The sequence below is a fragment of the Pantherophis guttatus genome, chromosome 2 (genome assembly GCF_059756535.1).
Source record: "Pantherophis guttatus breed Tessera chromosome 2, ASM5975653v1, whole genome shotgun sequence".
NCBI lineage: Eukaryota > Metazoa > Chordata > Lepidosauria > Squamata > Colubridae > Pantherophis > Pantherophis guttatus.
The window spans coordinates 119334538-119359479 of record NC_142064.1 but is presented as its reverse complement, the minus strand read 5'-3'; the positions used below and the strand labels follow the sequence as shown (position 1 = coordinate 119359479).

At 39.5% G+C, this 24942-nt stretch overlaps 2 protein-coding genes and 1 long non-coding RNA gene across 11 annotated transcripts in view; 1 reads left to right on the top strand and 2 right to left on the bottom strand.

The window, feature by feature from the left end:
* Positions 1-6541, bottom strand: part of SRPK3 (SRSF protein kinase 3) — a 42504-nt gene extending 35963 nt beyond the window's left edge. For 2 of the 6 annotated variants that reach the window (XM_034434158.3, XM_034434157.3), the window contains exons 1-3: positions 6089-6434; positions 2930-3066; positions 1597-1705 (exon numbers count right to left, since the gene is read on the bottom strand). In XM_034434158.3, coding sequence (XP_034290049.2) covers positions 1597-1705; positions 2930-3066; positions 6089-6273 — 431 coding nt within the window. In that variant the 5' untranslated portion in view covers positions 6274-6434. The other 4 variants (XM_087888632.1, XM_034434159.3, XM_034434161.2 and 1 more) reach the window with 4 other exon arrangements.
* Positions 6542-6606: 65 nt separating this feature from the next.
* Positions 6607-24218, top strand: LOC148115287 (uncharacterized). Its single transcript, XR_015732832.1, has 2 exons — positions 6607-6869; positions 23328-24218. It is a non-coding gene; the product is annotated as an uncharacterized LOC148115287 (long non-coding RNA).
* PLXNB3 (plexin B3) overlaps positions 9563-24942 on the bottom strand; it is a 65263-nt gene continuing 49883 nt past the window's right edge. For all 4 annotated transcript variants that reach the window (XM_034434153.3, XM_034434152.3, XM_034434151.3 and 1 more), the window contains 10 exons: positions 23424-23742; positions 23149-23252; positions 22266-22353; positions 21499-21668; positions 20728-20888; positions 20230-20377; positions 13906-13970; positions 12334-12409; positions 10900-10974; positions 9563-10397 (listed from right to left, as the gene is read on the bottom strand). In XM_034434153.3, the coding sequence (XP_034290044.2) occupies positions 10293-10397; positions 10900-10974; positions 12334-12409; positions 13906-13970; positions 20230-20377; positions 20728-20888; positions 21499-21668; positions 22266-22353; positions 23149-23252; positions 23424-23742 (1311 nt within the window). In that variant the 3' untranslated portion in view covers positions 9563-10292. The remainder of the gene's footprint in view (positions 10398-10899; positions 10975-12333; positions 12410-13905; positions 13971-20229; positions 20378-20727; positions 20889-21498; positions 21669-22265; positions 22354-23148; positions 23253-23423; positions 23743-24942) is intronic.

Genomic DNA, 24942 nt, shown 5'->3' with positions numbered 1-24942 from the left:
ACATGCCATATTGAGAATATGGAATTAAATACCATATACGGCTGTGGCCAAAAACACTCTTATGGCTCCCAACTCAAGCTTATCATAGAAGAGAAACAGCAGACAAGAACAAATGGTTGATATATTGGGGATTATTGGAAAACCATCAATGGAAATTTAAAAGTAAGTCAAGTGAGAAATTAATAGCAGAAGGATATAGCTGTCAATGGTTTTCCCATTTACAGTTACCAGAAAGATTCACAATGGATGAAAAGATTTATTGTATGGAGCAAAGTATGTAAGAATTTGAAGTACAAATGTGCACTGATGATGAACATGTAATTGCTAAAATGTACAAGCTTTTGTTGAAATTTGAAACAGGAAGAACAGGTTGAAGAATGTATGGATTAAGAATTCTGGCTAGTTATGACCTTAAAGAGGTTTTTTAAAATAAAATGTGTGTGACACCAGAGAAATTACATAGAATGTATAAAAGCACTTCAAATGTATTTTGGAAATATGACCATAAAGGGATATTTTATCATGCTTGGCAGACATATACAAAAGCTAAAAAATTGATTCAAATACATATTTTGATAAAAAGAAATTTAAAAATTAATATGCAGCTGAAACCAGAACTTTTCTTTTTAGGAATAATGATAAACAGGCAAAAGCCACGGAAGATTATTTCAATATATGATTACTATAGTGAAATTATTACATGCACAGAGATGGAAACATCTACTATGGAGGAATGGTTGGTGAAATTGACAGATTTGGCCAAAATGGCTGAAGTAACTTGATTAGAGAAAAGGCACCATCTACATTTATTGGTGACTGGAAACTGGACTGGACCTTTTGCATAAAAGGGGGGAGATGAACTTTTAGAGTTATTTGTTATTTACAGCTTTGATGATTAGGCGGGCAGATTGTAGAAAAAAAAGAGTATTGTGATACCACTTTAAAAAGAGAAGTTAAAATATAATTGTATTTATAATTGCTGTACAGAACATTGAAAGCCACTACTTTGAATTTTTTTCCTTCTTTTCTATTTTTCTGCATTGTTTGCTTTCTCCTTTCTCTTATTTTATATTACTTTTAATATTTAATCTTGTTTTTAAGTTTCAGTATCATACAACCCCCCCCACCCCCCCAAAAAAATCTATTCCTGTGACAAGATGCTACTTCACATCTCAAAGGGAGGATACACCTTTCCTGTTTCTTACTCTGGATTTAGGCAGGATATAAAGAACTTTTATGTACTTCTAGTTCTCTTCCTTTTTAACGCTCCTTATAAATTTGTTTCCTTGAATTGAGCTCCTAAAGACTTCATGGACATATCCATGTATTTTCCTTGGAAATGTATGGCTTAACCATTCTTTTCGTCTGGGATATTTTTTCAACTCTCCAGTCTAGTCTAGTTTCCCATCTCAGTCCAAACTAGATCCAGTCTCATTTTCGTATTAACCAAGCCCACCAGACACTACCATCTAGCTTGGCAATACATGGCAACCTGATCACTTTTAAAATGAATATGTATTACTCTTTTTTAGGGGCATTCCTTGTATATTTAATATAGAGGAAAAAAATAAGTGTGTCATTCACTGCTGTACTTACTGAATGTCCCAACAAAGCCAGACCGTTGAAAAGTGCCCCCATCCAAGTTTCCGTACCACATGATAACGTCCATTGAAGAGGTCCCCAATTTTTACTGGGTAATACCCACCTAATATAGAGCAAAGAAGAGGCCAGTTAATATACTAGCTGCTATAGTGTCATAGTATATTTTATTTATTATTTTATTTATTTATTTATTTATTTATTTATTTATTTATTTATTTATTTATTTATTTATTTATTTTTCATATTTGTATACCGCCCTACTCCCGAAGGACTCAGGGCGGTGAACAGCCATAATAAATACAAATACATATAGAAGTTAAAAACTATTAAGAAACAGATTAAGTAATTTAGGCTCAAAGATTAAAAACATCCAAATTTATCTAAAGAGGTTTAAAACCCAAATTAAAAGCCAGTTTAAAAGCCAATTAAAAAGGGAGAGTTAGGCCAGACCAGCTTGTTGGAATAGAAATGTTTTCAGGGCACGGCGGAATATGCGTAAGTCTTGGATGTTTCGTAACTCCGGGGGAAGCCCGTTCCAGATGGTAGGTGCCCCCACAGAAAAGGCTCTCCCCCTGGGGGCCGTCAGTCGACATTGTTTGGCCGACGGCACCCTGAGGAGTCCCTCTCTATGGGAGCGAACTGGTCGGTGAGAGGCTATTGGTGGCAGGAGGCGGTCTCGTAAGTACCCTGGTCCTGAGCCATGGAGCGCTCTAAAGATAGTAACCAAAACCTTGAAGCGCACCCGGAAGACCACTGGGAGCCAGTGCAGCTCGCGCAGGAGGGGGGTTACATGAGAGCGCTACATTGCTCCCATTACCACCCGCGCGGCCGCATTCTGGACCAGTTGGAGCCTTCAGGTGCTTCTCAAGGGGAGCCCCATGTAGAGAGCATTACAATAATCCAGGCGTGAGGTGACAAGGGCGTGAGTGACCGTGCGTAACGAGTCCCGATCCAGAAAGGGATGCAACTGGCGAATCAGGCGAACCTGATAAAAAGTCCTCCTGGCTACGGCCGTCATATGTTCTTCAAAAGACAGCCGTGAGTCCAACTATGAGGCAACTATGGGCAGACACACAAATTGCCTTCCTGATTAGTCTCAAGTTCTATCTTATGCTTAAAACAAATGCTCATATATTTCATTTGTTGTTGGAATGTAAAAGTGAAAGCCCAAACAGATCAGACAAAAACAGCTTCTTAAATTAGCATCTTGTTCCAGCAAAGGAGAATCTGACTGCATCCAGGACTCAAAACGACGCTGCCAGCAACAGAGAGAGCTCCTCCCCTTCACTTAAGAGACCCCAGGCCATTCCCTGCATTACTCAGATACCTCGGCAGTAATCTCGGGGGTCCTCTTGTTCCTCATCATCAGATCCCAAAAGCCCACCTCCAACTGCAGCAGGAAGAGGCAGGGGGGGCACAGAAGGCGGGCGGGCAGGGTCATCCGCGCAGGAGGGACTAAGTGGCCTAATAATGAAGAGATTGAGGGGAAGCAGGGTAGGCAGATATGGGCAAAAAAGAGACATCAGAAGGCACTCCAAATTTCAAAGTTATTTATTTCACAAACAGCTGAGAAACATTCCTTGCCTGCTTCTAATTGAAAGCCGCCAACTGCTCCCATAAATTACTACAGCAAACTGTTCCTGACTGGTTGGACTACACCTTAAATGGTTAACAAGCCGGGAAAAACCGAATTACGTAATAACAGCTTTCGAAAGTGTAATTTCATTTGTTCATATTCTTCTCATTTCCTCAAATTCCTTTAATTTCAGCCCTCAGAGTATAGGGTGGACACTAACATTTTGTTGCCATTATTCTATCAAATAATAATAAGGCTATCAAATAATTCCGATTGTTCACCTTAGGAGATTCTCTGTACATACCTATTGCCTTCTATTTCAATCTGTGCTGTTTTCCCCATCTTGACAGCTTTAAGGGGGGGAAGAGATTCACCGCAGCCAACTTAAAAGGGGGAATTAACTGGCAGCAAGAAAATGAATAACTCGACTACTCCTGTGGATTTTCAGTTCCTGACCAAGGAAAGGAAGCTTTCTCCGTCTCTGATGTCTTCCCCAGGGAGAAGATAATATTCCTCAGAGGAAAACTTTCAGATTTGTGAGGGAGCTGCCAATTCTGGCACAAATGAGAGGCCTTGAGACAGTCTCTGTCAAAGCAGAGCAGGCTAGTGGCTGGTACTTTATCTGTCCCACATGCTCCCTCCATTAGTAAAAGAGGCATTAATACCTTGTGAGCTCAGAAACTTCCTCTCTCTGTCAGAGCCCAAATGTGCACAGAGACAAGAGATAGACGAGGCGTTAAAAATAACCTAGCAGCTTCCAGCAGCTGCCACCCAGGATGGAATTGGAATTTGGAGTGGGGAGGATGGGACACGCAAGAGAAAGCAACCAACCCCATGTTCCTTAGGGCCACTGAGGTGGTGATAAGTGTGGATTCCAAGAACAATGCTCTTCCCTTAAAAAACAAAACAAAACAAAACCTCTAGCTGTCATGGACATGTTGTGGCACAGCTTCTCATTATTCTGTGAAGAACTGGGCTTGGCATAAATGGTACAATTCACATAGCAAAAGCAAGGGAGGGTCTTACGGCACCTTGTAGATTAATCTACTTATTACTGCAGATAAAGTTGGTGGGCCAAGTATCTACTTCATCACCTAATTTGTAAGGTGACACAAGACACTGCTGGTTTTTCTAAACAGACTAACCCAGTTGCACATCTCCTTGTCTCAAGCAGGTTCTCTGTAAGGAGAGAGGGGTTTGCTTCACTACCCAGCAATAAGAGGAATCCCCAAAACTCTTCCCTCTCCACATGAAGGGCTTTTGCTTTTTTTAAATTGCAAGTAATTCCTCAGGAGAGCGGAGGCAAGCAAGAAGTAGGATAGAGGGATAAGGTAAAGGTAAAGGAAGGAAGGAAGTAGCATCATCTTCACCATCCTAAGCCCTGATTAAAGGCTGGCATCTACAAGAAGCTAGAAAATCTCCAGGGAAGCAAGAAGGCTGTTGCTTCACAAATCCATTTATCTCTAAGGAAAAGGTAAACAAGTCTAGGCAGAAAGGATTTCTTTTGCTCTGATACACGTGTATATATTTAAACATAACATTTTGCGTCTGGAATTTATTTTCTCTTTACTAGCTCTGCATGTATCTTCTGCTATTTGAAATTTCTGTACAGCAGAGGTTTCTCAGAATAGGAGTAGACAGCATCATCTTGTTATCTACTTTGAAGTCTTATATTTTCCTTTATGGTTTTCTATTTGAGGTTCTCTTAGAATGCTGTCTGTGATTTGACTGACATTTTACCTCTTCAAGTGGTGAATGCTTTGCATGCTACTACTTAACAAGTTTTAAATAAACTTTTATATACTTTTTCATTTCCTCATTTTTAATGAAGTTTGATTTTGCTTATCACTTGTGAAAGTGATGCACATAAAGGAAAGGCTGACTTCAAGTTATGTGTCTCAATGCTATAGGAGCAGAACCTGACATATAGAATTTGTTTATTTCTCCCCACCCCTCCCCCTTTAATTTGCCAGGAAAACAAACAAGTTGTAGGAGCCCTATTTGTCTCACATATCAGGGTTAGGAGAAGGCAGGAGGTGCCCCACAGAAGCTAGGTGATGGCAGCAGTCATTATAAAGCCACCAAACCAAGGCAGCAGGCAGAGTTAGGTTGTATAGACACAAAGGGCTTCTGTGAAAGGAGATTTCAGACTGCCAATTGGAGACTTGAACCCTAGTATAGACTCAGTGTCAGAGTGCGCACAGTGTGACTATTTTGTTGCTACAATCGTGAATGACCTTACATAGCATCTTTTCTGACTAGTTCATGCATCAATGAAGTGATACTGAGTAGAAAAACTCGAAGTACAAAAAAAGTTACAGCAGTTATTGCTGTAAGAGGCTTAGGCCCACTTAACAAAATCTATACCCACTATTTCATCTTCTCAGCCCTAATAATACAGTATTGGGGCTAATTTCACGAACCCATTGATGTGCATTGTCTCTATTTACATATACATTAAGAGATATATATTTTATGGTGAAAAACATTTCTGGGGGGGTAAAAAAACAACACTTTTCTAAAATTCTCATCTGCATAAAACTCTAAAAAGTTGCTTTTCATCAGCTGTGCTTATGGCGGGGTGTGTGTGTGATGATGGCCAGTTCGTATACATAAACACCTAACAAGCAGTTTACACGTGTGAACAAGCCCTGGGCATCTCCTTCTGCAACCGTTCTGTAAAAAGCCAATTTAACATGCAGGACGACCTGCAACTGATGTGCAAAGCACGTTGCGTTAAGAGCCACAACTTGCAGGATGAGTTCACACCTACTCACATTCCGCCGAAGGCAGGGTTGCTGCCCCCCACCCCACCCCACCCCACCCGGGTAACCTCAGAGGCCGCATTCAGCCACCTCTCTCTCTCGATCCCCAGCCCCCACCCCACCGCTCGTATCGCTCCACACTCACCCCGTGGGGATCCCGCTCTCTGCCGGCGGAGGGGGCGGCGCCTTTTCTTTCTTATGTTTCTTCTTTTTGCCACGGCTGTTCCCCGGGCCTATGGAAGAGGGGAGTAGCGCGAGATCGATCGGCGCGCCGGAGCTGCAGAGACCCACGCGCTGCAAAAGTTTTGCGGGCAAGGCTGCGATCGGCATAAGTGGCAGCAGACGGTCCGCCCAAGTGGAAACCCCCACCTCCTCTCTTGCACCTGCTGCGGCCCCCTCCTCCGTGCAACCACTAGCAGTTCCCCGCAATCCCCGAGCGCCCGCGCGCACGCCCTTCTACTTTCCAGGGCAGCCCCGCCCGCCGCCCCCCCACTCACCTTTTTTGCTGCTCATCGGCCCCCCTGCCCCGGTGAGCTCCATACAAGCAGAGGATTACTCTGCTGCGCCTGCGCAATCCGGCCCCTTCCCAACCGCAAGAGCGGCTTTTACCCCACCACGTGAGGCTAGAGGGGAGGAGCCTGGAGCTGCTTTGCTGCTCCGCCCACTCCCAGCTTTGGCCCGGTCCAAAAGAGGGAGAAGAGGTCTGAGAAGACTTTATAACGGCGTAGCCATCGCCATTGTAACTGAAACCATCCACCATTCCCAGCATTTAGAGCCTTCTCCAAAGAGTTAAGTGTTTGCATATTGTTTCCAAGTGTGATCATATGAGCCAGGTCGTCTGCCACGAGTAAGGATCGATTCCTTAAATGATCCGTCGATTTGCATTCTTGGCGATCCATGGTATTCTCCAACATCATGGTTCAAAGGTATTAATACTTTTCCTACCCTGCCCCCAAAAGTCAACTTTTGCTTCCGTAGGGAGTTACAGGGACTATCGTGGCTTGCATGGTCAAGACGCATCCCAGCCTTTATCCCAGCCTTTTCCAAGATTTTCATTACTGCTCTGCCAAATGCTAGTCTGTGGGGTATTCCTTGACTGCTTGTTCCTTTGCAGTTGATGGTTGATCTCAAAAGGCAGAAGCAGTCTTCAGTATCTTCACTGTCAATTCTAAAGCTGGTTTTTAATTAAATGCAAATATTTTTAAAAGTGTTGGAAAAAATTACTTAACTTTGAAGCCCAAACTATCATTCTGTAGAACAGGCGACAATGTTTCAGATATTGAATTCAGCATTCAAGTACTGAATTCTTGGCATCCTGGTTTTTGGCACTATATAGCAATAGCAGTTAGACTTATATACTGCTTCATAGTGCAAGGGTCCCCAACCCCTGGGCTGCGGACTACTACCGACCTGCAATCCATTGGGAATCAGGTTGCCGAAGCAGCAGATGAGCTCACAAAGCTTCATTTGCGCATGACCAGGATTTAGGTTGCATGCTCAAAACCATTCCATACCACCACCACAGCTACCGCCACTGGTCCACAGAAACAAAAAGGTTGGAGACTTCCTGCTTTACAGCAGTCTGAGTGGGTTACAGTGTCAGCATATTGCCCTCAACAATCTCATTCCTCAATTTACCGCCTTTTGAAGGATGGAAGGCCAAGCCAATCTTGAGCCCCAGTCTCCAGGCTGTGGGTAGAATTAGCCTGCAGTACTGCATTCTAACCACTGCGTCACCCTGGTTCCTGGGTATGCCCTGGATATCTGGCTTCTACACTTTTCCATCTCTTTTCCATCCTAACTTCACACGGAAAAAGTCTTTAAGGATGATGCTTTCGGTCTTGTGGGATGCTGTAATTGAATTTGTAATACCTTTTGAATACAAATTCAATCTTGTTACTGAATTTGTAATATGTTTCATTAGTTCATAAGTTCATTATCTTAATTGAAATTACAAGAAGTTAGTGAAGAAATAATACTATATCACTTGTGTTTTAGTAGATAGAGGCACTGAAGGACGAGGCTGGCGATAGACCATTCTAAAGAATTTAAGCTATGTAATATTCACTTAGAGTTGACGTTGACGTGAAGACACATATTTGCAGTAGGGCTTCGATCAGCTAAAAGGTGTCACTGCAGATTTTACTCCACCTAGTATTTACCGACTATAGGGAACGGTGTTCATCTCCGTTTCAAGGCCATTGAGTCAACGCTGTCCAAAGACATTTCTGCGGTCATGTAGCCAGCCTGACATCACAGGGCACTGTTACCTAAGATCACCTAAGGATTGCTTTATTATAAATCAATCACCGAAAGAATCCCCAACTCCATTAAAAGAGGCATTGTTCTTCTGCATGACACATCAGCTACAAGAAATGGGCCTTTATACCTTTCTTGCTTGTTTTTTACATACTGCCCCCATCTGATCTTGTTTGGGCTCCAAAAATAAGTGAAGTTGGGTTTCCTTAATACACAACTAGAAGACAACCGGGCAGTTCCTGGGCTTGGGATAGACTGAAAGGTTGAATAACCCCAGAAGAAAGTACTATAATGGTAAGTTACCCAAAAAATATGAAGTCACTCCCAACTTTGTAGAATCTTTATCTTACACTCTTTGCTTTTTAAGAATGTTTCATCACTAATAAGAGTGGGCATTCTATTTGGGGAAATACTTGCAGCGTCTCCAGATTTCTTTGTCTATAGTAGACAAATTAACATGCTGGAAATTGTATGAATATGTATGTGCTTCCCAAGCTAGCCTAATAGTCATAGCTTATGCCATTGTCATTGATGGTGGATAATGATTTATCTGCTTCACCACTATTTTGCTGCCTTGGTGCATATGTACATGTATACTAATACATCTTAGTCCTTGTAGTTTTCTCAAGGATTCATAATCGTGACAGGCATCAAACATCCTATTTAGGAATACTGTTCTGCCAAATTATCAAATATAATCCTGATTGGTTCCCAAAAATAGACCCATCCCTCTTCAGTGGAATGATAAATATCCATGGTCAATAAGCATAAGTGACTGCCTTCAACTTTTTAAAGAAATAATGTTTGCATGTAGAATAGAGATAGATAAAGATCTAGGTTTGCTCAACTGTTCGCTCTCCCTGACCAAAGCTCTTGTCTTTCATCTTAATCACTCTCATTAATCACCGTTATAGAATGATAAAGTTTGGAGAGGTTCTTTAGGACTTTGAGCTCAAACCCTCTACTCTATCCTCTAATTTTTCAGTTTAAAACATCCCTGACTGAAAAATTAGACAAATTAAAGATAAATATATTTCCAGATCTAGACAAAGCCTACTTCAGGATTCTTAAAGGATTCCAATATGAAATTGATGACGATCAGTTTTTATTTCCAAGAATTGGAAAACAATTAATATAGCTGCAATTTTAAAAAGTAATAGAAAAGATATAGAAAAGTATCCTTTACATCTAGATAAAGTGCCAGGAAGAATTCTTAAACTTATTATTTTCTTTGTGTATTTCATAATTTTCTGCTTCTGCCATATTAAAAGATTATGGATTATAATAACTTTGCATTCAATTTTAGCACAGCAGATTGTAAACCCCATCTTAGAATCTGCAAGTAAATCAGACAACAATATTTTTCTGAAAAGTTTTTTTAATTCTTCAAAATGTCATTAAAATAAATACAATCCCAGAGCAGAAGACTCCCATATATACATAAAATTGGGGAGGAGAGGACAATAGATAAGAAGAGTTAAAATAAAGACCAATTAGAGTATAATTTTTATACAAATATTTTTTTTTTAAAAAAATGGTATTATCACCAATTGCAATATTAGTGCATTATAAGAAGGAAATGAGGTCTGGAAGGGATAAAATTCCCCCAATCCTCAATCTGTAGTGGCCAGCACAGAATGGCCCATTAACGCGCACTGCTCAAAAGGGGGACACTGTAATTTGACACCCTTCTTGTAGGGTGTCCAAAATAAATACACCATTTTTATTTACAAAGCCAGTGTTCCAAACAGGGATTACTCCCTTTGCAGTTAATTTTTTTTTTATAAAAGACAGAATGAGCACCAAGTGCAAAAGAGCCTTATAGCATCCATGCAGTTAAGGCACTGGGGGTGGAAGGAGGGAAGCAGTGTGGTGGCCATTTTAAATTATTTTAGATGCCTCTGAGGGAGATTGTCCAATGCTGTCTGGCACCTGAAAATGTTGCTGATCAATGGATAGTGGAGAATTTTCAGAATAGGTCTATTTGTCCTTCTGTAGTTGCAGAACATGGGAAGATTTACTTTTGAGTAAATATGCTTAGGTTTCTAGTTAGTGGTGTTGGATCTAGGTAGACAGCTGATTTAGGAATGTTACAAGTCAGTCACTTTGTTCTCTACAAGAGCTGCAATCTGTTGCAGTCGATATGCTAGCTGCATCTTTTGGCCCAATGGATCTTCTTCTAATGCACTGATTATCTGCAAAAAACATATACCGACAAAAACCAGTTAAATTCCTGCTCATCCTGTTCAGAAAAAATTTGCTACCTTTTCTGCGATCAACCTATCTCCACCATCACCAACAGTAACTACAGGTAGTCCTCAACTTACGACCACAATTGAGCTCAAAATTTATGTTGCTAAATGAGACAGTTAAGTGAATTTTGCCCAATTTTACGAACTTTCTTGCCACAGTTGTTAAGTGAATCACTCAGTTGTTAAATTAGTAACAGGGTTGTGAAGTGAATCTGGCTTTCTCATTGACTTTGCTTGTCAAAAGACTCCGGGACGCTGCAATGGTCATAAATATGAACCAGTTGCCCAGCATCCTAATTTTAATCATGTGACCATGGGGTTGCTACAATGGTCTTATGTGAGAAAATTTAGTGACGTTGTAACTTTGAACGGTCACTAAGTGAACCATTGTAAGTATTGTCTCCCCACTCCCCATGGCTAAGTTCCAGTAAATGTGTTACTATACCTGGTCATAGTATTTGTTAATATAGTTGTAAAGTTCTTGCAGAGCCACTAAGCAATTGAGATCAGAGGAATATTTCTGCCAAGGCAAGATAAAAAATAGTAGTAGTTTTGTCAATCACTTTTTCACATCAATGCAGGCAAATCACCATTATTTTATGTATGTATTTATATATATCTACAATTTTCCAAATACTTGGCTACCCTTGCCATCTGCATCTGTAATAATTCTACAAAATTATAATTTCTGTCCATTTAGCAGATCAGGGAAGTGAACACAAATCACAGCGTTCTCAATTCAAGGTCCATCCAATAAATTCTTTGTTTGTCTTGTGCTGGTAACCTGTTTCCATTTTGGGGAACCCTATTTAGAACTAACATGATCTACTTTCAAATAAAACCAGGGGTGAAATGCTACCAGTTTGCACGAACCGGTAGTGATAAAAACTACCAGTTTGGGCAAACCGATAGTTAGCTACTGGTTCGGTTGGACCGGTAGTTTAAAAAAAAGCTACCAGTTCGTCTGAACTGGTATTTCCAACGATCAGCTGTGCCATGCAGTTTAGCTTTGCTGGAAAGCAGGAAATCCTGCTTTCTAGCGAAGCTAAATCGCCCGGCATAGCTGTTCCCCTACCCCTCGCTGTTCTACTTACCTAGGGAAGTGTTCTTTTTCTGTGGGAAGCGCACATTTGGCATGTAGTGTGCATGAGCGCGCAGCATGCTTTTGGTACGCGCCACGCATGCACGGACAGCAAACTGGTGGTGATCCGAGGAGGATTTCACCACTGAATAAAACACATTCCAAATAACGCATGCCTAATCTGTTGTACTTTTAGTCAACTCATATTTCTCCGTGCTGCTACCATTTAATATGGCACAGGGTTCCAAGCAGTCTCTACTGTCAAACTAAAGAAGAAGCAGTGTTTTTAAAATAAATCTTTGTTGGGCTGCACCAAATATAAGACATGTGTATGCAGAGACACCCAATGTACCCAAAGTAATCCTTGTCATGTACAAGCTGGACCTTCTACTTCACTTGTGGATTAAGAGGGATTTATTATATTTCAAAGAACTAGTGTAAGATTACTGAAAAAGCAACCATGAAGCACAGTTTGAATCTGCAGAAATATTTTAGAAGTTATCAGTGTTTTTATTAATTCATGCAAGTGGGGCTTATTTGTAGTATGAAGCAAATGTTAGCTTTAGGCTTGCTGACATGAGTGTTCACCAATACAGGGAAAAGTTGGTCTATATGGTCCCAGCCTACAATAAACTGGGCTTGTATAATTACTAGACATTTAGGAGCAGCAGTTTAGGTTGTTTAATCTTCCTGATTAATTTTCCATATCTAGTTTGTGAAGCTGACAAGATTTTTTTTTTTAATATACTACTTTGGTTGTCAATAATGAACAAGGGGATGTTGGCATTTACTTCTTACCCCTGAAAGTTCAGTCAGGGCTGAGTTCATCTCTTGGTAGCTGGCAGGAACAGTCTGTTGAATATCTGCATAATACCTGATTAGGTTTGGGAGGGAAGGCAAACATAAGTAAATAGACAAAAGAATACATAGTGAAAACCAGCTCTTGTACACCGTCATTAAGATAAAAGAGGAAATAAGTCACTGTGTATATTTGTACTTATATATATTACATATATTTAGTTTGTTGTGATTAGTATTGTTGATTGTATTTTAAGGTTGTGAATGTTTTACATAATTTTATCTTTTTAAATTTAATAAAGTTTGTTTTTTAAAACCAAAAGAAAAGAAAAGAAAAAAAGAAAACCGGCTCTTGGGATAAATGCTTTAGATCATTTATTCTATCTAAATCACTGTTTTTCAAACTTTGCAACTTTAAGATGAATGGACTTCAACTCTTGGAATTCCCCAGCCAGCATGGCGATTCAGAATTCTTGGAGTTGAAGTCCACTCTTCTTGAAGTTGCTAAGTTTAAAAAAAACTATTCTAAATGGAGTTGAACTACCTTTCCTAATACGTCAAATCTTGCTAGCTAGATTTGTCAGGGAGTATAGTTCAATAACACAAGGAAAGTCACGAGTTTTCCATCATTGTTAGTAGCTACCCAGACTCAATGTCACTGGCTAGATACGTTAAGATATTTTTTCCCCACTGAGCAAAATCTCTGAATTAAAAAGCTTTTGTGAAACATAACTAAAACAGTTCAAGAGCCATTAATTAAATTGACCTAGTACATTCCACATGCCAGTTTCCATTTGCACAAGGAGTGCTCAAGTAAAAAGGGCTCAGAGCTCTATTATACTCAGGAATTATAGTTTCTTCTATGTAGGAATCCTTCCTCTACCACAGATTGACCATCTGTTTTATATGTTTTCTCTATTACCATCTCCATTTCTCTCTTCTTAGAGACTGGCAACATTTGTTGAAAACTAGAGGTATTGATAAACAAATGATAGACGCCAGCTGTTAAGTTTCCCTTTCTATTTCAAAAGGGAGGCTGAAAGGATTTTCAGTCCTTGCGATGTGTATGCAAGGTTCAACACATGAGAGGGGAGATTTATTGCCAATTCATAATTCTCAGAATGGACGGAGTTAAAAGTTGTATATATTTTTCACCAAAGTACAGAAAAACTGTAGAACTCAGCTTCCTTTCAAATGTCTTAATTAAATACCTGACTGTTACTAAGGTTATGAAGATAATGTTTGAAACTGAAATGTTAATGCAAAGTCTGAAATCTCTAAAGCCAAAAGAGCAGGCTATATCAGATTTCCTATTGTTGGAAATGCTGGGGGAGGGGGGGGAGGAAAAGCAAACCACTGAGTGCACTGTCTAATTTATTGTTCCTTTGTAAATGCTAATAATAGTAGAGTATTACGTAAAAGGAGGGAAGCCATACTAATTTGCAGAGAAGCTGCAAAGTAATCTTTCCTTACTTATTTTTACTCAGTATTGGTGCCCAGCTCCCTATCATCACCTCTTGTTTTCTTGAAGAGTGTTTTTTAAATAGTATTTTACATTTTGCTCACACTTACTTCTCCACCATTTGTTTGTAGTGTGGGATTTCCCTGGCATAGAGTAGTTTGTTGACTGGTGAGTCCTGAAATAAGAGAGAAAAGCAAGAAAAACAGGAACTGATTTTTTAAAAAAATGAGTAAAAAGATATCCAAGCATCACATATTATGTTTCTTTTTCTAGTGATGATAGTCTTTCCAAGGTTTCAAATCCATAGTTGCTGAGAATTACAGTATATGAATTGTCATCCAATGTACCTGAGAGGCTTGAAATTGGGAAAACTAAAGTACTGGATACTGGATAATGAAGAAGAAAAAGAGTTGTTTTACTCACGCTCTCATTTTCAATATGAACGGGTTATTTATTTATTTTTTCTGGATGATGGAACATTGTATTTCTGGTCTCGACTAGTAGCCCAGCGGCAGAGTTATCTTCATCAGTGATACAAACATATATCTTTCATCTCATTAAACCCTTCCAAATCAGCTACAGGCAATTTACAAAAGACAAGCCCCAGCGGAGGGTTAAATATGTCACACTCATCCAGTAAGCTCTCCCCATATTTAGAATATGGCTAAGGGCATTCCCACGAGAGAAATGAAAAAGAACACCTGTTATTCTGAAAGCGACAAGATAAGTAAACAATCTAGAGTCAGCCAATAAATAGGGGAAAAAAGTGTAAAATCCTAAATACTTCTGACTATGTCATGCAATTGACCTCCTGAACTCAATGGACTTCACTTCCAGAAGATGTGGGGGCAATCACTGGCTTATGCTAACTTTTCAAGAAAGCAATTGGGAGAGAATTATAGCTCTGTCAGGGATACTTAGCTGCAAATAATAAAAGCCAAGAGGCAGTAGCGTAATGCTAAATGTCATGATCAGGGACAAAAAAGCCTCACCCCTTGCTTTTTTAGAACTTTCCAACAGTGCTGCCATTGAGAACACAGCACTAGAACAGATGGTCTGATCCAGGGAGGAAGGGTACAAATAACCTGGTGGGCTACTGGCACATTTAAAAGCATGCGATGGATGCACTCACAAAATGGCTGTGGCAGGGAGACAGCTATTTGCAAAATGGCTACCATGAGAAGTCAAAATAGAACATAAACTAGTATGGTAAAACCTTGGTAACTTTAAGATGGGTGGATTTCAATTCCCAGAATTCCCTAGCCAGCTTGCATTTGCATTTTTGTATATAAGTAAGTAACGTATATACATTACTTAAGTAATGTATGTATGTACGTACATATATATGTAACTAATGCTTTGGCAGTTTGGCAGTTTTTTAATTAATTAAGGGAACCTTTAAAAAGTTACGGGATAAGGCAAAAATCTAGGTGACAGTAGATAGCATCAAAGGGATATAGGAAACTTTAATTATTTTACTGCCCTCTCTTGCAGTTTCCAGTGGAAGTATCTGGGTATGTGTTGGTATCTGCAGTCATCACCCTGTATAAATTGTAGGGAAACTGTTAAAATGTCTACACAGAGGGAGTAGAACTGATGAATACCTATGTAATTTCAAATTTCAGCCTGTTCAAATTATTTTGGTTTTGAGCAGTCTAAAATCTTACGACAGCCTGACGTGATTTATATCTTGTAGCTGGGCATTTAAGGAATTTCATTTGAAGAACTTTCTCTTTTATCAGGCAATTTTTTTTGGCGTGTTTATAGCCCTAACAGTTATTTTTCTAGGATGACCAGAGCAGGACAGTTCTGAAAGGAAAAGTAGCAAAATATCAGATGCGCCGGACAAGCTTTTGAGAAAGAGACTAGACCAGTAATTTGAATAAAATGAAAATGCCTATATCTAAAAGGGCTAAAAAAAGGCTGAGGGAACTAACATATTATTTAGTTACCCAAGAGGAAGCAACAAGCAAGGGTTGGTCTGGTCTGACCAGTTCTACAAGATATTATGAGAGACTGTGAGAAAGCAACATTTGTCGCAAAAATGAGAAGTAAAAGCTTTTTTGCAGAATATCATATCCTCTCACCTGCTTTCTAGAGCTTTAGACTTTCCAGGCAAATTAGAAAGCATTTTATAAATAATATTCCTCAGACATCTGATTATTACTTGTATTAGACTAAGCAGTGATTAGGAAGGTTTTTTTTTAATGAAAAAGGCTTTTTTTAAACAACTACAGTACGTGATAGTCTATAAAGTATTAGACCAGGGGATTATAAAAATATTAGATGATAGATAGATAGATAGATAGATAAGATAGATAGATAGAGCCTGTGTCTCTAATCATGCACAAAATATGTTTTTTTCTTTTAGCCTGATACAATAGAACCAGAGGAAAAATGAAAAATAGTGTTTATAGGTAGTCTTTGACTTAGAACCATTCATTTAGTGACAGTTTGAAGTTGCCACATCACTGAAAAAAGTGATTTATGACAGTTTTTCATGCTTACGACTCTTGTAGCATACCATGGTCATGTGATCAAAATTTGGATGCTTGGCAGCTGGCTCATGTTTCAAGTTGCAGTGTCCCAGGGTCATGTGGTTACTTTTGCGACTTTCTGACAAGCAAAGTCAATGGCGAAGCTAGATTCACTTACCAAACCATGTTGCTAAGGTAACAACTGCAGTGATTCACTTAACAGTTGTGGCAAGAAAGGGAAACAGAAACAAGAAATGGGACAAAAACTTAACAACTGTCTTACTTAGCAATGGAAATTTTGGGCTTAATTGTGGTTGCAAACTGAGAACTACCTGTATGTTAGAAAGAATAGAGATCAAAATCCTTTAGTCCTGATATAGAGACCAAAGACTGATGTGCCCCATAAGCACTCTGGCAATCTTAAATGTCATTATGAATAAAACCAAAAAGATTTGTAAGCCCCACATGAGTATGGCCACTGACTGTTTTTCAAAGGCAGAAATGCATGGCTCTATCTCTCTCAACCACTGAAAAAGCAACTTCTGTCCACCCTTTCCTACTTCATATCAAAATGAGCATTTTCTATCCTGCTGCTACATTTTATTTCATTGTAGGCAAAGACAATCTAATTGGCAATGGTGCACCATGGAAATAATGTTTGGTATCCTCTCCATTGACAGACTGCTGCCTTTCACAGCTATTTTTTCTACAACTTCACTGATGAAATAGTGAAAAGGTGGGCCTGCTCTTAAAAAAATAAAGTCAAATTGATCAGAGTTCTGCCATTTTCCCAATCTAGCTAAGTGCCAAACAAAATTGAGAGCCAGTTTGCTCAAATAGTTAAGGCACCAGGCTAGAAACCAGTAACCTGGGAGTTCTAGTCCTGCCTTAGCCATGAAAAATAGCTGGGTGACTTTGGGTCAATCATTCTCTTCAGCCCAACTCACCTCACAGAATTGTTGTGGAGAAAATAGAAAGAGAAAAGGTGCATTAGGTATGTTTGGGCACTTTGAGATACAGTATTTATAAAACAATAAAGGTGGGATAAAAAAGTTCAAAAAAAAAAAGTAAAACTATGATTTTTTTTTTTAAATGAACTAAAAATAGGAAATCTATTAATCTACTAATTCAACCGGCTTCATTTTATCTGATTTTTGAGTGGGAGTTCAGCAGCATAACAGCATATAGTCTAAGCAGAGCTGTCAAACTTGCGGCCTGTGGGCCAGATGCGTCATACGCTGGCCACGTCCACACCCGGTTTAGCATAGGGGGAAAAAGTTGCGATACATCATGTGACGCTGCCATGATGATGTGAATTTGACACCCCTGGTCTACAGTATATTATGCCAACTGACTATCTCCCTCTTAAGAATACACTGTAGTATTAATGTAATGTAATTCATATTTATTTAAAAGTAGAATTGTTTGATCCACCATTTTAGATACCACACCACAAAAGGAGAAAAATACATTATAAATTTACATATCTGCAAGGGAAAGTTTTTAGATGTGGGAAAGAATATGTTTTGCAATCTAGAACATTAAGCCAAGTGATGTAACTCAACTAGAAATTCCTGAAAGGGAAATGGACTTGTGAGTTTGATGGGAGTAAAGCCATTCCCACACCATCAGCAAAAGGATTGTTGCAATCAGCATTTCTACAGGAGGGTTTGAAGCCGTCCAAATCCAACCCATGACATCTTGAAATCAGAATGATGCATAATGCATTAAAACTGATCTGAAAGTGGAAAGGGATTTGAGCTCATGCATTAGGCCTCTTGTATTATAGAATTCCAAAGAATTTATTAAAAATGTGACAAGTTGTCATATTCATATTTGAAACTAATTAGCCAAGTGCTGGCGAGGATATACCATCTTAACTCATCTTTATTAACAACTTCAACTTCTTCCAAGAACACTCTAGTAATTTCCCAGTTTCTATTCATCTTATCTATTGTCTTTTTACTTTTTTTTATTTCCCTCAATAAATAATGATTTATTTTGTAGTTGTCATTTGCTCATACTGCTTATCTGAAGTAAAGTATGTGACTTTCTGCTTGCTGGCCTTGCAAGATAACAATTACCCTTTATTTATTCCAGGAGTCATTGATTGGTTCCCTTTGTCATCCATTATACCATAAACATCCATCCCCAAATCCATAATTTCAGTGTCTATATTAATTTATTCTTTCTCACAATATCCAGTTTTCACAGCTCACTACTTTTAGAATTGTCACTATCAGTCATAAACTTGCTAACCTAAGTTTGTCACTGCTTCATCCCTGGGTCAAGGAAACCATCAGGAATCACTTTGAAGTCCTGAACCTCACTTCTAAAGAACCTGAGGAATTATAGAATGAACTTAAAGAAATTGTTAAGGAGGGAGGTAAACAGAGACTGCCAAAAATACAGAGAGGGAAAAAAGCAAAATGGATGTCAGAACAAACTGTAAAAATTGCCAACAAGGGAAGAAAGCCAAAACCAACAAAGACAAAAATACCATGAGGATTATCTTTGTGATTATTTAGGAATCAAAAATGACTTGATGGCACATAATCAATCATCCATAGGATTTTTACTTTTCCAGCATAATGCCAGTTTTAACTTATTCTTAAAATCAGGAATGCAAGGCTATCTATCATTTTCTTTTCTTTACCACCAGCTACAAATAGTACCATCTACGTATCACAAGCCACTAAATGTTTTGCCCTTTAGTTGTGATTCCAGCTGTGTTCTCTTCTATTCCTACCATTGGGTTAATATGCATTTTTGCCTTCCTCTCAGTCCCATCACTTCTGAACCATTTTGTTTCCCAAAACTCAGTTTTAAAGGATCTTTTTGTTCACTTGTAATGGTTCCCCAGAAGGCTTTGCTATAATCAGCGAGGCAGAAGTCAGCCTGCTTCGTGTATTTTTTCACTCTCTTCATTAACCATCTTGCCTTTTCTGAAACCTGCTTGTTCATTGGGCATTACTTCCCCTACATAAGGCTCTAGTATTCAACAGCTGATAGTTGTTAAAACTGATCCAGTCTAAAGATAGAGTCTTGACTTCACCATAGCCTCTTCTAAAGAAGTATTAATGAGCTGAGTGAACATTGACAAGATGGAGTCTTTAGGGGCCTAAATTAGTTATGTGAAGGAGGGTTACAACAAACAAGTAATAGTTCACTTGTTGCCTCCAGAAACAAATAATGAAACTGACTCAGATAAATGTTATCACATGATAGGTAAATATACTAGGCATTATTTAAAAAATGACATGATCGGCATGAAACACAGAATTTTGTCCAGAAAGAACCTCTCAAACTGGCTCCTAGTATAAATTAATAAATAACTATAAATAAAAGTGTAAGCAAAAATAAAACTTGAGCACTAGCTCAAGCCACCAATAGCTGCAGCCACTTGAAAAAGTACCCAACAACTCAATGTCTCTTCAACTGCTGCTTTTAGAAATGATAAGACTAATGTGGGAGTTAAATGTCTGGAAGAAATTTAGATTTTAGATTTAGATTTTATTTAACTTCTATATCGCCTTTCTCCCAAAGGACTCAGGGCAGTGTACAACCATATTAAAACACATATAAACCACAAAATTTAAGAACAATTGAAAACAAATATATAAAATTTGGCCCACGAAATTAAAATGAGAAATGATTTAGATAAGAGGTCAGATGATCAAATATGATGCCCTCTTAGCATTCCCAAACTAAGTTCCCTTTATTGTACCTGTTTACAATTAGAATCCTCCCTTTTGGCTATGCAGATTGAGGCAATGGAATTGTAGCTCAATCTTCCTGGAAGATACTAGATTGCGCAAGACTTCATTATTCTGTTTGGTATGGAACAAAACAGTAGTACGTAGCCCTGATTCACCTAAGTGAAGCACACTAACATCACATGCACTCAAATTCAGGTCTCTCTCCATGTTTACTCCATGCGCACATATGCAGACTTACCCTGCCAACTTTGTGTTCAGCGGTTGTGCATGCATCAATAAATGTCTGAGCAATGACAGTGAGATTTGCGTCCACATTATCAGAGACACGCACATCGAAAATGAATTGTGGGTTCTTGAGTGTATTCACCCAGAAGCGCAGCAGCAGACTGAGATAGGTGGAAGAAAAAATATGTTAAAATTGAGGGATCCATGACATCTTCCAGCTGCTAATCTTAGTTATTTCATTTATTAGTCGCATTTCTATGCCGCCCAACTCCCTAGGGACTCTGGGCGGCTTACAACAAAAAAACAATGTGAACAATATCCCGTAAATTTTTTTTAAAAGAACATTAATTACATATGTATGTATAATTATTTATTATTATTAACTACATACATATGTATAATTACATATACATATTTTTAAAAGAACCCATACATATCTTCAGCCTTTGAAACCTCTATCTTCCTCCAATCTTGAGCAAATCTGCCATTGATCAGCCCATGCAAATCTCACCTGTTGGTTTTCCAGATATGCAAAGTCTCAGGTTCAGTAACCCCATGCCTTGTTGCCAACTCATCCAATTGGTCAAATAGATACTTGACAGCAATTGGTACTGGGCGGTTTACGCTCAGCACTGCCTGGAACACATCGTCCACAAACTTCTGTAGTGTTCCCTATGGAAGGTCAAGAGGAGGAAAAGAAAGGTTTTAGAGACATGCTGCTGCATTTTTTTTTTCAATTAACAAAAAAATTAAAAACCAATATTTAAAAGTTGCACATATTACAATATCATCACTGCATTCCTGACACTTACAACCTCTAGGAAGCCCTAGATGATTTAATAACATGTTCTACACTTTCCAGTTTTTTTATCCAAGAGCTGTTCCATAAGGAGAGATCTTGTCTATCTCGGTTGCTCTTTGGTGAATAATTTTGTTTAAAGCTTTGCAACCATCTTAAGAAACATCTGTCTGAGTAAGCCAAAGTCTCAGAATTTAATTTTAAATTGTTCTCATGATTGTGTTCCTGTGCCTTATCATAGTCAGGTTCTAGCTTAGCTGTTTGCGTGGTCTCCTCATTTACCCTAAATGTACATCCAGGATGCTTGCAATACAATGCAGAACTAAACAGCACAACTGCTTCCTTTCAGGGAAGCTGGTTTCTCTTTCCCCCTTGTCTTGATAATCCTAATTGTGAAGCCACTGGTCGAAGGCTCTGTGCATCTGAGAACTAAATGGGATGCCTGGGGGAAGGCATTTTAAAAACACCATGCTTGTCTCTTACCTTCATGGAAAGCAGGCGAGTGAGATAGATCTCAGGAATAGCCTTTGCCCGCTCTCGTAGGCTGCTGCGCCGGCCCTGCTGCTGCTTTGTGGCTTCTGGTTCTTCTGTGGGCTTTACCAGGTGCCAGAGGCGTAGCCCCCCCTCCTCTCCGTCCTCTAGCATTGGGGTGTCTGGAAGGGAAGCAGAGAGATTAATCTGGCTATAAGACAAGCCAATCCTTCCTTTGCCACATTTTCCTGACAGCCATCTTGCCTTTGGGATGTAAGAATTATCCGTACCCCAATCTTGGGTAATAGCGGTAGCTGCAGTCAAAAGTGTGAAGGAAAGAATGAGGCCTATAGGAAGGAAGCTCAGGAAACTTTTGGAGTGGCCACTGCAGCCAAAAACAAGGTAGACAGAGGCCTGGGTCGCAGAGGAAAACTACATAATCACTGTTGATAATGTTACTTATCTGAGTAGTGAAACGTCTGGGAATCTCAAAACATTACAAATAGGAGGAATGATTTATGCTTTCTGGTGCCTTCCTAATGTGCTGAATGACAATTCCCATTATTCTTGAGACAATACAGTCACTGGTGTTAAGCAGTGCTGGATGGTAGAGAAGATATCATGTTACTTAAGGCAGTAATGGTTCAAAACCAAATGTTTTTGCCTTTGTTCAATCGTGTTCCAGAATTGGCTGGATCCATTTAACCCCAAAGAACCCACATTATGGCTTACAAACAATGCATGAACGCAGCCATGCCTTTGCTTTGAGAGACACTCACTTTCTCCAGAGAAGAAGTTTTGACCTGTGCCTTGGGAAATGTCATTGTGAAGGCGGGGAATGAGACTGACCGTGGCCCCATCAGGAACCTGCGGAAAGAGGAACGGAAGACCGCAAACAATGAAAAATGGTGAAGCACAGCAGAGTGGCTGTGTCAGCTAGTATTATATAGAGAGCTAATACTCTCTAATGTAGGCAGTTGTAAATAGAATAGTTGTTATTTTCCAAGGGCTGCATTTTATGTTTTTAAGGTGCCCAGGTCTGCAGAAAAGTAATGAAGAGGGGGGCAATTTTTTTCTGATTGGGGGAGGATTTCCAGTTTAGAAGTACCGTTTTTCCCCGAAAATAAGACCCTGTCTTATATTTTTTGAAACCCGAAATAAGTGCTTGGCCTTATTTTTGGGGATGTCTTATTTTGGGGTGCGTGGAGCAAGACGGGACTCCTCTTGCCGTCTTACCTGATTTCCAGCTCTATCTCCCTAAACCTAACCAGAGGAAATGGCAGGGATCGGCTGCACATGTGTTTAAATATTTTTGGGGAGGGCTTATTTTCGGGGGGGGGCTTATTTTAGCACATGCACTCAAAAGCCCGACTGGGCTTATTATCAGGGGATGTCTTATTTTATGGAAAACAGGGTAGCAAACACTATGCCCCTGCAGTACTAAGCCACATGGAAGCTTAAGATACCCATTTTCCTTGTCAGGGGATGGGTAAAACTGGAGATTTGGATTTTCTGCATTTTTGCTGTTGAAATTTGCTGGCATATTCTTAAAACTGGAAAATATAATTGGGGAATGCACATGGCCAGGAAATTGTTCTGCCCCAGCCTCTCTCCCCACCCCCCCCTTCTTTTCTTCACTGTTATCTCATTTGCTCGCTGTACCTTGTAATGTTGCAACGTGTTGAGCCTCTTCCACTGATTCTGCATGACTGAAGTCAGGTCCTCATCTGAAAGGGTCAGATGGCCAGCAACCCCTGAGCGCCATTCTGAGGGTGGGTGGGAGGGAGAAAGTAACAGGTAAGAGACTCGCACTTTCATGTCTTCCCCTTTCCCCAAAACAGCACCCTCTGTGAAGCCACAGTCTAGTACACAACACTATGCAAATAAATTAGCCAACCTCATCTAATTTGGATGACTAAAGGAAGGAGGTATCTTACCCAAGTCAAGAGAATGCACAGAAGGCCGCTGGGAGAAAGGCACGCCCTTGAACACCTGGTCCAAGATTTTTTCCTTCACTTGGGTGATAGTATCTGTGTCGAGGACACGGGCTGGGATACGCTGTGTTTCGGCCCCACCACCAGGCCCTCCCCGCACTAAGACTGTCAGAGTGAGAGGCCGATATTCCACATCCTCTCGGAGCAGCCGACTGTCATTCAGAGTCCGCTTGGCCTTGCCTGTCACAGCATCCACCGGGCCTTTATCCACCTGGTACTTAATGGCACGGAAAAGCATGTACAAGGGCTCACCAGCTACCTCCTGCAGCAGGAAAGACAGAATGGAATGAATCTCATTCTCTGCAGTTGAAACAGTCCCTGCTCTGCTGCAGTATACCTAGCACTATGTTGCCTCAGGAGGTCCAGATACAGGTAGTCCTCGATTTACAACTGTTTCATTCAAAGTTACGGCACTGAAAGTGACTTATGACTGTTTTTCACACTTAACAACCATTGTGGCATCACCATGGTGGTCATGTGATCAAAATTCAGATGCTTATACTATACAAGTAAAGTGAGGTCGGATAGACCTAATTGATTTATAAAGGTATACAAGTTGTTCTGTCTCTCCCAGAATATAATATAGATATACTGTACCGAATACTAGGGTATTAAGGTACTACTTATAGGTATGCTTGTTTTTTGTTGTGTTGTTCTGTATGATATTTATATGGTGTGTTGTCTTTCTTTTTTTTAATGAAAAATGTAAATAAAGATTATTTTTTAAAAAAAAAAAAATTCAGGTGCTTGACAACTGACTCATATTTATGACGGTTGCAGTGTCCTGGGGTCATGTGATCACATTTTGTGACTTTCTGACAAGTGAAGTCAATGGAGAAGCCAGATTCACTTGATAATTGTGTTACCAACTTACCGACTGCACTTAATTGTGACAAGAAAGATTGTAAATTGGGGCAAAATTCACTTAACAAGTGTCTCACTTAGCAACAGAAATTTTGGGCTCATAAGTCGAAGATTACCTGTACTGACTTTCAAAAATATTTTATGGGGGGGAATTTTTCCCCCCAAGCATTCTGGTCAAGCATAAAACACAAGCGGTGATATTATCTTTTAAACAAAAATAAGACATCCATCAATGAGAGCATTTATAAAGGGTGTAATAACCAGCAAAAGGATAGACAAGATTTTCATTAGCTCATGGAAAAGCTTAGATTATTTGCATGATTCCAATTCAAAACAGAATACACTTAATCAATCAGTCAGTCAGTTATTGCTGTGTCCACAATAATATGACTTATCATAAAAAAGGAAGAAAATTGGTAATAATAAACAAAAGAAGAGAAAGAAAAGGCATACAAAAGAAATAAGGTGGGACCAACCCTACAGTTAACAGTTTTAAGAATTTCTAATTTAAAGCATGGCAATGTAATAACTCAATTGGTGTCTGAATATGCTGTACAAATAAGCAAAATAAGCAAATAGGCAAATTCACCTAAATTGC